Source organism: Chanodichthys erythropterus, chromosome 18 (assembly GCF_024489055.1).
Source record: "Chanodichthys erythropterus isolate Z2021 chromosome 18, ASM2448905v1, whole genome shotgun sequence".
Classification (NCBI taxonomy): domain Eukaryota; kingdom Metazoa; phylum Chordata; class Actinopteri; order Cypriniformes; family Xenocyprididae; genus Chanodichthys; species Chanodichthys erythropterus.
The window spans coordinates 23,148,541-23,163,975 of record NC_090238.1 but is presented as its reverse complement, the minus strand read 5'-3'; the positions used below and the strand labels follow the sequence as shown (position 1 = coordinate 23,163,975).

Sequence of the window (15,435 nt, the reverse complement as noted above, 5' to 3'; positions counted from 1 at the left end):
TGGACAACAGAGGGAGCCACTGGAGCACTTTTGATATCTGTGGCACTGCAGCATCCAAAGTTCTTTGTAAATTTGTTAAATATTTAATAAGAGCTCACAATGTCTGTTGATTATTTGTGTAATAAATATTATTGATTGTCATACTTTTATATTGTCACAGTGATGAACTCCTTTTAGCAACTAACGTCTCATTGAATTGCTTTCACATGTATAACCTTAATTCAGTCCATTTTATGTTCAGGAATATGAACAGCCATTGCCCTTGAAGAATGTCAAAGTGTGACGCATCTACAGATCATTTTCATGTCTGGTTGATAACTGTGTCTTTATTAGTGCGCACAAGCGCAGCACAACAATCACATCACAGACATTGAAGCGAACTGCTAACTCGTTTTCCCTGCTGCATGCTTTAGCAGAGCATAATCAACACACTGACTTCACACAGCTCCTTTCGCTCTCTCTCGCCGCTCCCTCACTTGGTGTCTTTCTCTGATACTGGTGGCAGATTGAGAGATCTGATACAGCTCTGGTTAGCACTGGAGCTCAAAGCCCTCCGGCTGTTTCTCTTGCATATTTTGGCACGGTCCTCTTTTGTGTAAGAGACGAGAAAGTTTCTGTTATTCAGACACTCAATACTGTATAATTAACAACAGAGACGGCATCACGCAAAACAACAACACAAACATTAATACGGTAACATCGTAAAGTAAATTAGTTTTTGCTGGTGTGAGCTTGGTCTCACCTCTCTTTGTATTTGTGTGTCTGTGTTGGCATATTAATGTGTGTTTATGTCTTTCAATGGTCACATTCGACCTCCACCGTACCAGATCTAGGCCCCCAACAGTTCCCTCTCTGGCCTTACATTGGCTTCCCTGTGGCGTATTGTCTCTCCATTGAGTCCTTCTCCACCGAGAGCAAGATTCTGAGATGCCCACTCAACATTCACTCCTGGTTCTCACGGTCTTGCTGTGGTACTTAATTGGAAGCCCCCAGCGTCTCATAAGATAAACGTCAAACACATATAGCACCCCTGATTCCAGTTCACCAATCACCGCTGTTGTGACCGCCCGACGTGGGTTTAACTCTTGGAAATACTTACAGAGGACTCTCTCATTGGCTGGACGGGACTCCGGGTCGATGCAGCGATCCGTCAAGATGTGTTTGCCGTCGAGCGGGATCTGCCTCCGATACACACAATATAGACTCCGTTCTTCGGTCCCCATCCAGGCAAGAGTGACTGAGTTGCAGGTCCGCAACTTGTTGAAAGACTTGATCTGCAGTGTGGAGGGAAACACCGGCACAGCTCGGCGGTGGTACGCCGACGATGCCTGCATTTTGAGACAGAATTTGGACTTCCCAGAATTGCCTTTAGGGATTGACGATGAGGCCAAGGCCTGGAGCTGGATGAGGTATGACGGTCCACCATGCAACCAAATCTGGGCCAGCTGGTGTCCCACCTCCTGAGACGTCAAAGTCTGTCCTTTAGTGGAGACGGTGACCTTGACTTTACTAGTGCCGTTACAGGTGTGCAAGGTAAGGAGGCCATTTTGCTGCCACCCACGTGGCTTAAATCGGAACTGATCTCCCTGTAGATTGCTTGCATCCCCGTTCAGGGTGACCCATTTGACCTGGCCTTCCCGTAAGGACGTGACAGCTGGACGAGCCTCCTCGTGTGTGCGGGCGAAAGTGCCTGTGTATGCCGCACTTGTGCCGTTAACCCTGTCCACTACGAACACGTCAAAATAGTACTGTGTATCCGGAAGCAGGTCCGAAACCGTGCACACGCTTTCGACATCCCTGCACACACATCCAGGGTCCTCAAACTTATCAGTTGTAGATGATTCCCGATCCTTGAAGGTATCTGGGTGCCGCCACCACCAGTCTTTAGGTGTTGCCCACACAATCTCCTTGCTTTGTTTGTCCCTCCTCTGTCTCTTCTGCACACTCTGTATCTCCTTTCGGATTCCCTCACGAGCCGCACAAAGACTTCGGTAGTTGTGTTTGTGGTTGACTAACACGCAATATTCATGATGTGGCTGGTGACCATCTTTAACAACTATGGATGAACTTGGAGCCCAGTTTAAGGTGACACTGGTCATGCCCACCCCCAGTGTGTGTACTCTGGGGTCCGATGGCAGCTCCGGGAAAGCCCCCGAGGGACCAGGACCTTCGTGGAGGTATGCCGACACCTGCGTGTTCTGCTCGTTTGATTTCAGCCGCAGGATGTAGATGGACGCCGGAGCGTAGGCAGGTCCGGTGTAGGTGTCTATAGCATTGCCGGTGTAGGTGTAAATCCTAACCTCTCTTCCAGAACCTCTCCACCAAACCTCGGGCATGCTCTTCTTTGAGCTCCCTGCAGAAATGAAGCATTTCAGATCAAGATCAAGCATATTCAAAAGCTCTAATCAAAAGAGAGCTAAAAAACATGGGCTGCATAGACGCATAAGCCTGTTTTTCATGCAAACCATCATTACTTTTGTCGGCACACTTTTAGAGGGAACATTTGGTAATCAAAGTGAATAATTTAAAGGTGTAGATGGGGACCCCTGAGTTCACAGTCTAAATGATTTATATGTCACTTTATGACTTTATAATGCTGCTTTGCCTGCCAGACTACCCCTTCATTTTAGTATATGCGCATGATTACGAAAGCAGAGTGCAGAAATGCACTCCATTTTCACCATAAAACAAAAATCATCAGGATTATTCTGTTAAAACACATGATGCAGAGGTGTCTTCCAAATATGAATTAAGATAACTGTAAAATGCATTTTGCAACAAAATAGTTTAAAAATGTATTTATCTGTCTAGCATTATGAATGAATAATAAAATAAAAATCATTTATTAAATTATTTTACACTTTATTTAACACTTTACGCTAGGGTTTAATTCGTTAACAGTCAATGCATTAGGTATTTATTAATCTTGGATAATGTTAATTTTACACATAGAAATATATTTTTTACATTTAAAGTGTTATAAATTAACATCTAGCATGCACAAATATGAATTAACAGTGAAGAACAGTATATTTATAATTAAAGAAGTTAAACTTGAAAATGTAAATTCTGTGGTCATTTACTCTTCTAAACCTGTATCACTATTCTTTTTCTTCTGTGAATCATAAAAGAAGTTTTTTGAAAATCATTTCCCACTGTTTTCATCCATACAATGAATGTAAGTTGAGTTCAAAACAACGTTAGACCTAATTTTATATCTAATTTTTCAGTTAATTTAAATTAATTAATGCTACCGTGTTAATAGTTTATTGCTGTACATTATACGTTCATAATACCTACTTCATTATCCAATGTTAACAGAATCTTATTGTAAAGTAATTATTCTAAAGTATCATTAAAATTAGAACCAGACGTTAATGTTTATCCATCCAGACTGTGCTTGCATATGTTGTGTCTATTTGTTTCTGTTTGAAAATGCTTTCTCTCTATCAGGGAAACAGCCTGGAGATTTGGAGATGGATAAGAGGAGAATCTTCTGTCCACAGAGGCCCTAAAGCAACACAACAGCAGTTTTACACCTGCTAATTAAATCAGTGAGCCTCAAGCGACTGCTTCGCTTCTTCATTAAATCCTCTGAAGAGATGTAACCCGTCCGCCCTTTGGATACAAAATCCCTGAGTAGTCTGTTAGCCCTGGTTAGGTCTATGCCAGTACTCCCCAAACACACAAGTACGTGTTTGCATGCATGCACAAATATACCTTCAAGCAGACGCAAGTCCATGAATAAGCATACATACACACACACGCACAAACTCACAGTGTGCTTTTTTAGGTGGTTTATCCTTCAAGGTCCGAACAGCCAAGCTCCATTCGATGTGCACTGCACAGGGGCTCACAGTAACAGACAGCAAATCAGCTTTCTTCTTTAGCGTGAAATACAGTCTGAAACAAAGATCCATATCTGTATGTATTAGACACAGCAAATATGATATGGTTTGGTCTAATTGTTCATAAGACCTCTCAAAAAATCAAATCTCAAATTAATTGGTCAAACAATATCCTTTAACAATTTGCAACAGCCTAATCGTGTCTCATTAAAGAATTTAATCTACTGTAATATATTCATTCCTTTTTAGATTTTTTTTTAACATAACTGTGATGTAATATCTTACAATTGTGATTAATTCTCACAGTTGCGACTTTGTATCACAATGTGGCTATATTTCCTATTTGAACATTAATCTCAAAAATACCGGTTTAGTTTTTTACTCTGAAGCAAAAACAGGCTTCTATAAAAGACCCTCAATTGAAATTAAGCTGCTTGTTACAAAGTAATTGGATTTATGACTCTGAGATCGGAAACCCAAATACTTTAACACATGACTGCCCAGATTTCTGAGTAAACCCCTATTCATTGTTCAGAAACTTGATCTGCTCAGTCATATTATTATTTCTAAACACCAGGGTAAAATTTAGCAATGTCCACCCAACCCTGTGCTGTTCCTGGCTCTGCATAGCATTCAGAGATTCTAATATCCCAATATTAGAAATGAGTGGCTGAAGTTTATTTTAACAAAGTTTTTGATCATTGCAGTCTGACCTTTATAGTTTGAGCGACATGTCTTTCATGAACATTTGGCATCTATATTGTACCAGCCAGCAAACCCACTTGTGAGTATTAGGCTGTTTCTTATATAAAGAGGGTGTTTACATTAAAGGGTTAGTTCACCCAAAAATGAAAATTCTGTCATTAATTATTCATCATGTTGTTCCAAACCCGTAAGACCTTTGTTTATCTTCAGAACACAAATTAAGATTTTTTTTTTTAAACCGAGAGCTGTCTGACTCCTCCACTGGCAACAATTTAATTACCAACCACTTTCAAGGCCCAGAAAGGTACTAAAGACAGTTATGTGACCACAGTGGTTCAACCTATGAAGCGACGAGAATACTTTTTGTGCGCAAAAACAAAACAAAATAACAACTTTCTTCAAAAATCTCTTTTGTCATTATCCTTAGAAAGTTGACGCAGTAAGCACAGTGCAGGCTTTCATGTTTACGTCCAAACGCTGGCTCAGTATTGGCCGACGCTGTTCATGTGAGCAGCATGACGCATGTGTGTGATGCTGATGCAGGAGCCAGCTAATAATGAATCGGCATTCTGATGTAGAACACGGAAGCGCTGCACTGTGTTTACTGCGTCAACAGCGTAGGAGACTGACAGGAAAGAGAAGAATTTACAGTTTTGGGTGAACTAACCCTTTAAAAAGTCCCAAAAAGTTCACCCAAAAATAAATATTGTGTTATATACTCACCCTCATGTTGTTCAAAACCTGTATAACTTTTTTTCTTTAAGGCAATTTAAATATACATATTTTGAAATGTTTTTTTTTTTTTTTTTTTTTTGTCCATACAGTAGAAGTCAATGGTCACCAAAACTGTTTGGTTACCAACATTCTTCAAAATATCTTCTTTTCGGTTTCACAGAAGAAAAATGCATATACAGTACAGTCCAAAAGTTTGGAACCACTAAGATTTTTAATGTTTTTAAAAGAAGTTTCGTCTGCTCACCAAGGCTACATTTATTTAATTAAAAATACAGTAAAAACAGTAATATTGTGAAATATTATTACAATTTAAAATAACTGTTTTCTATTTGAATATATTTCACAAAGTAGTTTATTCCTGTGATGGCAAAGCTGAATTTTCAGCATCATTACTCCAGTCTTCAGTGTCACATGATCCTTCAGAAATCATTCTAATATGCTGATTTGCTGCTCAAGAAACATTTATTGTACAATTGTACAAAATATTTGTGTACAATATTTTTTTTCAGGATTATTTGATGAATAGAACGTTCAAAAGAACAGTGTTTATCTGAAATCTAATCTTTTGTAACATTATAAATTTCTTTACTGCCACTTTTGATTGATTTAATGCATCCTTGCTGAATAAAAGTATTCATTTCTTTAATTTCTTTTCAAAAAAATAAAAATAAAAATTCTTACTGACCCCAAACTTTTGAACGGTAGTGTATATTGTTACAAAAGCTTTGTATTTTAGATAAATGCTGTTCTTTTGAACTGAAGGAATCCTGAAAAAAAATATTGTACACAAATATGTTGTAAAATTTTGTACACATTAAATGTTTCTTGAGCAGCAGATCAGCATATTAGAATGATTTTTGAAGGATCATGTGACACTGAAGACTGGAGTAACGATGCTGAAAATTCAGCTTTGCATCACAGGAATAAATTACTTTGTCAAATATATTTAAACACAGTTATTTTAAATTGTAATAATATTTCACAATATTACTGTTTTTTACTGTATTTTTAATTAAATAAATGTAGCCTTGGTAAGCAGACGAAACTTCTTTTAAAAACATTAAAAATCTTAGTGGTTCCAAACTTTTGGACTGTACTGTAGGTTTAGAACAAGAGTGTGAGTAAATGATGACAGAATTTTCATTTTTGGGTGAACTAACCCTTTAATTAGGATAAGTCCAGGATATGACTGTTCTGGAGCAAAAAACAGAAACATTATTTAAATGGATCTCAAGGGGTGAACATTATTGCTAAAAAGTGTATGACATGACACCTTTAAATAACATGCCGCAGAGCTTCCTTGGGGACTGTTTGACTGCTGATGTTTGCACAGGTTGATCTGCTAATGAAGGTGAGGAGAAACAAAAGCAATGACTCCAGAATGACTGATCTCTGATAAGCTTCTATCGATCCATCACCGTCATTTAGATATGCATCTCCACAAACCCTAATGTTTACAGATCACAGCTGATGCCAGGTGCACCATCACTGTAGAGTGCTTTGCTCAAGCAGGAAACACATTCACTCCCCCTCCGTGAATAACATCACACTGGGCAGAATCTGGTGAACCTCCCTCTGTGCATTCTGGTAACACCAGCCATTTGGCAAGCACCACTTCCTCTGACCTTGAAAACAAGCTTGTGATGCTGCCTTCAGTCAATGGTGTTCTGCATCTTCAACTGCTCATTATATTATTTCTATGGAAATAGTCAGACATTAGATTTAAGACTCAGCGTTTGTTTAATGCGATTTAGATCTCTTATTTGCATGCCGCTGGCTCACCGGCATAGCACATTATCATAATATTGATTTCATTCTTCTGGTAATCAGGTTTAACTTTGACCTTGACAATAAAATAAAGGGTCATAGTTTTAGATTGAGGGATTACTGGCAGGTACACTTAAGGTGTGTCCATCCCTTACCCTTTTTATTGCAATTTTTAGTGAGAGATTTTGTGTGGAAGGCACAGTTACAATCTTTTAATAGATTAATTAATTTGATTTATGATCAGCAGCTCCTGCCCTGTGGCTGCGCATTGAAACTCACTCTGTTCTTCTCTCTCTTTCTCGCGCTCAGTCTGAAGCCTGACACCACCTCTGTTACGGGTGAGGGAGCAGTTCTCACTGTGATTCTCACTGGCTAGTATTGCTAATGGAAAAAGAAAGCTGCAGTTTTAGCTGGATTTGGTTTTTTGCTATATATTGGGTTTGATAGAGAGGAAACTGAGAAATTGGTGGCATGATTTTAAGCCCATTAACGAGAATAAAACAGATAGGATTTAAATGACCATCATTCATTTCATAATGTCACGAAAATAGTTTGTGTTGCTAGTATAGTGAAGCATAATGTGAATGTCTCTACTACAGACATGAAGCTAGACACAAGCTAAACACAAACTGTTCACAAGGAGATATCGTACTTTCACATGGACTAGGTTTCTATTTGTGAGAAAAAAAACGTTTTTTTTTTTTCCAAAAATGATTGAATATTTGCACCCTAAACATTTATTATTATTATTATTATTGATATACTATTTTAATATGTATTCATATTTTGAATTAGCTTTTATTTTTATATTCAGTTACATTTCGTTTGTAATTTTATGTGCTTTTGTCATTTTTATTATTTTTTTATTTCTATAAAGCTTCTATATTTCAGTTTTTGATTGATTCATTGTTCTTATTAATTTTATTTTAAAGTTAAAAATTTTCATCTAATATTTTAATATTTTAGTTCACCTTTATTTCAATTATCAAAATGTTGAATAGTTTTGGTTTTAGTTAAAAATAACAACACTGACCCTAAATACTAATATTGTATACTAATAAGTAATATACTTTATATTGTGAAAAATAGGAATATTATAAATATGTGTAATACTAAATATTAACAGTAGAAATAATAATAATAATAATATTGTCATAGGTTGGCTGTGTTGATAATTTAAAGATGATGTGTAATGAGCGAAAAATTATAATACTTTTAATGAACATGAAGAGAATACTACACATAAAAAACATAATGTTAAAAAAAGACAATGAACCGAAGAAGACAGAAGGCTTAAATACATGAAGAAGGTAATTAACAGAACAGGGAACAGGTGAGGACTAACTAAAAACTAATGAATTACTAGAACTTAAGCAATGACAAAGACTAAAGCCATATTTGGACGGTAATTGATTCCCATGTGGACGCCCGTAAAAATTAATTTGCATGGCAACTCAGTGATAAAACTCATGCATTCAGATGGCGATTTATTCATGCTGAAGGAACAAGTTTTGTGATCCAACGAATCCTGAAACGCAGTGCTCAAGTGGTCAGTTGCATGATTGTCTGCTGTAAATAAAATGTCATGTGCTTGGAATAATTTGCATAAATTCATATTTAATTTAATAATAAGAAAATAATATCCTATTTATTATTTGATTATTTAAATCTCCTGTGCAAATGTAGAAAGACAGACGTGCTGTAGTTAAAATGGTGTTCTGTCTTGTATTTTATCTCAAAATGATGTCATTTTAAAAATGTGGAAATTAGCGGAAATAAGTTAACACAGCCTCTTATTTACATGCCGTGAACAAAAGCTGCTTGGTTTATATTTTCAGTGTATATAATTGCTGCCATAATAACGGCCCATTTTAAATGTTTACATGTTTTTCTTCTCTTTCTCCTTTGAGCGGTGATGAAATATATTTCTTGTAAATACTTTCCAGCATTTCAGTAATAAAAGTGAAGGCTAGATCTTTAAAATGCATCCAAATTTCAGTGAAGCACAACAGTTATTGTATGGTGCTTGGCAGTGGTCAAAAAGGATTTAAACAGTGAATTTTTAATTGATCTCTTCTTGATTTGGATGGGAATTAAATTCCAGCATGACCTAGGTGGTTTTAAAAAAAAACAGTGGGGATTTTTACGCGGGTGATGGGAGAAAAACACTGACATTCTGGTTTCGGACAGCAATAAATTCAGCAACTAGCCCCTGTGCATGTTGAAAATACCGTACAACCCCATGAGAAACAAACTAAACAACTAAAACTAAACAGACAGTGAGAACTTAACATGATTGTGACAAATATGAGGAAATATTTATTAATATTTGTATATATTTTTTTCTAACCACCATTTTGTACCCCACTGCAACCTCCTGGGTAGTTGAAACCCCCTGCTCTGGAGGACAGATATCAGTTTACAGTTTTATTCAATTCAGTTTACAATTATTCAGTATTAGCTATCTTTCTTTGGAGGACTTCAATGTTGATCTAAACTCTTCCACTCTTCTATTTCTTCTCTACTTGAGCTAGAAAGCTGTAAAACATACACAATCAGTGTTTCTCTTTCATTCTTTTCCTTTCTGATTGGCCCACTTGACCAATGTAGTGTACCTTCCCCTTATTGGCTAAATTCTTTAATGTCTATCGCCCACCAGACCCCCAAGGTGTCTTTTACCTGCGAGCACGTCCTTTAGGCAGATGTACTGGTGTGACCCTGTTCTCACTCAGCCATGTTGTGGGGTGTAATGTCACTTCATTTTCAGGTGCCAGGGCATTGATGGTGCCAGGACAAAAAAAGAGGGCTATGGCCAGGCAGAGACACCAGGAAAGAGCCATCCTTGTCCAACACAAACGGCCACTCACTTGCCTGGAATACAAAGAATGTCATTTTTAAATAGGTAAGAGCCTTTAAATGTATTTTTTTGATAGTTTTGAATATTTCACTAAAAACCACAAGAGTGAAATCAAAGGACAACAAGGATTTCTTAAGTTTTAACTTTGAAAACTATTACATTAAAAGACTTTTGGTGGAGAAAGATTTTCATTGACAACTTAAAGCACATCAAGAAAGTATTAAAAGGATAGAAAATGAAAATTCTGTCATCATTTAATCACCCTCAAGTTGTTCCAAACCTGTATGAGTTTCTTTCTTCTGTTGAACAAGACAGTTTACGGTAACCATTTACTTCCACTGTATTTTTTTCCTACTATTGAAGTCAATTTCTACTGTTACCAACATTTTTTTTTTTCTTTTGTGTTCAACAGAAGAAAGAAACTCATAGGTCTGGAACAACTTGAGGGTGAGTAAATGATAACAGAATTTTCATTTTGGGGTGAACTATCCCTTTAATTACATTTTATAGAATTATTTATAGAACTACTGTGATCAGTTCTCCTTTCATAAAGACAATATGAAGGAAACATTTGAATTATCATACTCAGTATATAGTAAATTTGAATAAGAAGTTTGACTTTGCATGATTTATTGAGCATATGCTACATCTGCCATGTTGTTTGACCTGCCTGACCTTTGACCTATGGCATACTAACAACACTGTTAGAAAAAATGTGCAAAAATGGTACCTTTACGGGTACAACAGCTTGTTACTGGGGGCAATAGCTTTAAAATGTGAATGTTTTTTGGTTTAACAATTAAAAAAGATGTCCGGTCTGACTCATTTATTTGCTATTTTTGTTTTTTAACTTTTTGAAACCGACGTCCTTTCAGCTCCAGTGGCCACACTTCACAATCTCCGCAGACACAGTATTTCACCCAGATATCGTTAGTCTACAACTGTTCTCATTTGACACACTGCTATTTGCATACTATTTTATAGGAAAGTACGCATATGCATACTACAGACTGTAGTAAAAAAGTTAATTTATCGTATCTTGTCAGTCAGTCTATCTATTTAGATAACAAACGTCCCATGCCTTGGCTAATGAAAGCTCCGAGACAAATGAGGACATCTGGAGGTTTCAAAGGAGCTGATTATTCAGCAGAATTTTGACATTATCTCATTTCACAAAAAGTAAATCCATCATACTTAAAACATCTGCCTTGTCCTTGATGTGAATGTTGGAGATAAACTGCCAACTTTAAATTGAAATTAAGATTAAAATCTTCTAAAACCTGTCAAAATCCAACTCTGGCGGCTGAAACTCACATTCTCGGGTAGATCTGCAACTCAGGGCTGATGTGTTAGATGACAGTGCTGTTATTTATCTCACAATGTGCTGACAAACTCACTGGTGTTTCAGCCGACATTCAACACAAAGGTTATTCATTATGGCTGACAAGCGAAGAACCGAGCTATCAGTCAATCAGTTAATTCTCACACTCCATCTGTTGTGAGGGCAAAATGAGAGAGAGAGGAAAAACGCGAGAGGATGAGGGAGAGAAAGTTAGCCTCATCCCAGCTGATGATTCATTGATAGCAGGAAACATTTGCCTTTATTCAGAGAGAATTATTTATATGAGCAAAGAAAATTTGCTATCCACTAACACTCGCTGCTCTCTTCTTTGACACTCCACACAGAAGCCGCGCGCTGCCTGCGAGACGAGAGCGGCACTTCAGCGATGCCTGACAAAAACTCACTTGAATTTATGTCTCTATTTTTAACAGGCAACATCAAATTGGTTTACTGTGGAAAAAGAATTCAACTCCTCTTATTATGTACGAACAGCAGGCTGCTTTGGTAGTATAAAAACCCATCGACAAAAAGAACAAAACCGACCAAAACAGCACCTGGAGGTAATCTGAACACCGCCGAGCAGCGGCTGTGGGGGAGAGTTGAGAAAGTTTGAAACTCTCAGATGTTCAATCGGTGTTTATCTGCAGCTGATGGGCCCAGTGATGTGAGTTCACGTCCCCGGGGAGAGAGAGGCAGCGATCAAAGCCATCGTGCTGAAAAGTGTCCCCATAACAACACGCATGGTTGTCGCTGGGGAAACGTTTCTCCGTAGATCAGATGACAGGCTGTGGAGTGAACGCGCATGAGACGCGTCGCGCGCTCTCATCACCCAACCTCTGCTCTGATTATGACTGCTGAACAGGCCCTCATTAGAAACAGAAGAGAGGGATGGAGGGGGTGGAAAAGGAGGATGCAAGGAAAGTGTGAAGAGAGGAGAGAGAGAGAGAGAGAGTGAGATCGGAGCGGGAAAATGTCCAGGAAGATGAAGAGAGGGATTAAGAAAGGTGAAAAAAAGGCAGTGAAGGTGAGAAAGAGAGGATCGGAAGGAGAAAAAAAAAGAGGTAAAAGGGAGAGTGAAGGTGGGAGGAGCCGAACAAGGGTGTAGGAGGTGAGAGAGAAAGACAGGAGGAGGAAGGGATGGAGGGAAGTGTAGAAGAAACATGCAAGACTAAATTGACACGTGCACATAAAACGATAAAGAGATTGATGGATAGTCATAAAACCTCCGAGTGAATCTCATAACAAGTCAAGAACATGTTTGAATTAAATTCAATTTCATCCCAAAATCAAAATAACTATTTTACATTAAGAAAAAAAGCTATTCTTTTTTTTTTTGCATTGTAAATTGTTTACATGCCATTTTCTGCCAAAATTCTCATTAATGTAAAATCAATAGGCTACTGCAATGCTAAAAAATAAAATATATATTATTTAAATGATTAAAATAAAATATTTATATTATTTAAATATTTTTCATATAGTATTTATACACCATGGTAGTGTTTGTTGTAGGCTATTTTATTTTATATGAATTAAAAAAAAAAAAAGTACTGTATTGCAGTATTCAGAATTGCCATTGGAAATAATGGGATTGAGAGTACACATTACGGTAATGAAAATTCTTAGGTAAAAGTACTTAATCATAAAAAATAATGTCATCATGCAAAAACATGATTTGTTTTGATCCCCCAGTACTAAGTCTGTCCGTTCAGTAAATCTCACACCAGTTTTATTTCTCTCTTTATCTCTCAATCTCTGTGTTTACTGTGTTTGGCAATCTCGTATTACTGTACACACTCTCTCTCTTACTCTCGATTTGTTAGAGAGCTTGTTGATGGTGTTGGTGGCTGTGGTGTCAGGTGACACATGCTCTTTGCAGGGGTCCTGACTGCTCCCAGGGGAGCCAGATATAAAGCGAGAGAGAAAAGAAGGGGGAGAGGTAGAAAAGAGAGAAGGAAAGACAGAAAAGGACTCCAAACTTGAATGGTATAGAATGAAAACTGAGAACTCATGCAAAGATGTGGGCCGTAGGGGGGTAAATAGACAGAGACTTACTCAGATGGGGAGAAAGAGGGCTTAGTGAAAGATTAGAGAAGAGCAGAAATATATCATGGTCAAGATCTAATGGCTGACTTTAACAAATAAAGTAACACTAATTGCTTTGTCTTTCTTTCCTTTCTGTCTCTGTCTCTCTCAGAATTGAATCAAGCTGAATTCAGTCCAGAGACGCATTCTTGTCATGGTCATGCAGTTACAACACTACCACAGCAAGAAAAATACAGAAGATGTGTTATAAACTATGTACAAACGATATGTGATGATAAACAAAATGCAATTTTTTTTGTATTTTAATATTTTATATATTTCCTATTTTTATATTATGTTTTTAGATGTTATGTTTTTTAATTGTAATATCAGAGTTATATATATATATATATATATATATATATATATATATATATATATATATATATATATATATATGTTATTCTTTTCTGATATTTTGATTCATTTTAAGTTTCATCTGCACTGCAGGAGTTTCTTTCTTTCTTTTTTTCTTTCTTTTTTTTTGCCCTGTTCTGGATCACCACCATCCTAAACCACACACTATGTCACTGCTGTACTTATGGGCTATTTAGTGGTCAAAGAGACATGAGTAAGAGATACACAGTAAGAGAGGATGATCACAGTCTCATGTAACAAAGTAATAGGAAAAAAAGATTTGAAGACTTGAAGATTGAAGAAAAGGGTTTCCCATATACTAAACATTACTACTTTTATCTAAAGCAACTTGCATTCAAGATTTTCATATCACTTTGTGTTTTCACAGGGAATCGAACCCATGACTTTGGCGTTGCTAGCACCATGCTCTACCAGTTGAGTCCCTGACATGTAATCACAGACACACAAACACGCAATCACACGTACTTACCTCAGCCAGCGCTCGGGACCTCCACTCTGAAGAAAGAAAGGAGGAGAGGTGAAGAAGAGCAGAAGTAAATGAGTCTGATGTCTTCTGCACTGGTGCTCAGAGTCACAGAAACTCCCCTGTCCTGCTGGAGTCCTGAGGATAGAGGGAAAGAAAGAAAAAAAGAAAAACCCTCCCACCCTTCTCCTCTCCTCTTTCTCCCTTATCCTCTCTCTTCTCTCGTTTCCACTCCTTTTCTCTCCTCTCTTTTCTCCCCCCGACCCAGATCGGTGCAGTCTGATAACTGAGGCGCACTAGTCAAACAGACACATGCGCGTGTGAACTGTGTGTATGTGAGAGTGAGAGAGAGAGAGAGAAGAGGAGGAAGAGATAGATAATGGCTAGAAGGATGGAAAAAGTCTCTTGGTGAGGGCTGTCGTTGCAAGAGGGTTGGTTGAGTGTGTGTGTGTGTGTGTGTGTGTGTGTGTGTGTGTGTGTGTGTGCGCGTGGAGTAATTGCAGAGAGAATTGGGGAGGGTGTTTGGAGACGTGTGTGTTTTTGAAGATTGCGTAGGGATGTGTTAATTACTTTTTGGGAACTAGATAATTTCCATTAATTCTCATAGAAACCCAAACCTTAAACTTCATATATATATATATATTTATAATATATACTTCATGTGTATACTACAAATAAAGTTTCTTTACTTTCATTGCAGAAAAGGTCCTTTATAGTGGAAAAGGCTTCTTTTAGATTTCGAAAATGTTCTTCACACTAAAAAATAAAATGTTTCTTTCAAGAACTGATCACTGAAAAGTTCTTTGGGGAATCAGATGGTTCTTCTATGGTATCGCTGTGAAAAGCCCCTTTTGGAAGCTGCGTAGTTGTTTTATCAAAACTATATATATATATATATATATATATATATATATATATATATATAAATATAGGCCTATATTTTTTGTAAATACATCAGCACTGAACATAAAGTCCCTCCACAGCAACACCTGAAGCGTAGGTGTGTGTGTGCGTTTGTGTACGTATTGTTCTAAAGGTCAAGTACTCTTCTCAAAGAGATTGAATATGTACATGTAATTGTAAGTGTTTTTCCCGAACTCGACACTGTGCCTCTTTCCTCCACACAATGCTATCTCTCCATCTTCCACCCCTCCCTCACATTCTGTCCATCCTCCACAGCAGAATGAAAAGGGCTATTTGCATTGTGTGTGTATGTGTGTGTGTGTTAAGCATGTCTCTTGGGCCTTTTTGAATG

The 15,435-nt window shown here is 37.4% G+C and overlaps 1 protein-coding gene across 1 annotated transcript; it reads right to left on the bottom strand.

Annotated features, from left to right (window-relative positions):
* Positions 1–935: 935 nt before the first annotated feature.
* On the bottom strand, positions 936–14,313 carry ndnfl (neuron-derived neurotrophic factor, like). Its single transcript, XM_067368516.1, has 4 exons — positions 14,187–14,313; positions 9,735–9,926; positions 3,779–3,903; positions 936–2,353 (listed from the first exon to the last, which is right to left on the bottom strand). Exons 2-4 carry the CDS (start codon positions 9,893–9,895, stop codon positions 936–938), a joined length of 1,704 nt encoding a protein of 567 aa, XP_067224617.1. The 5' UTR covers positions 9,896–9,926; positions 14,187–14,313.
* Positions 14,314–15,435: the final 1,122 nt, after the last annotated feature.

Bases quoted from the DNA above. Each gene is read 5' to 3' on its own strand.
- ndnfl (XM_067368516.1), bottom strand. From the start codon at position 9,895: ATGGCTCTTTCCTGGTGTCTCTGCCTGGCCATAGCCCTCTTTTTTTGT. The intron at 3,904-9,734 runs GTAAAAGACACC...TCTTTGTTTCAG, and splicing joins CCTAAAGGACGTGCTCGCAG to ACTGTATTTCACGCTAAAGA. The intron at 2,354-3,778 runs GTGAGTTTGTGC...TCATTTCTGCAG, and splicing joins ACCACCTAAAAAAGCACACT to GGAGCTCAAAGAAGAGCATG.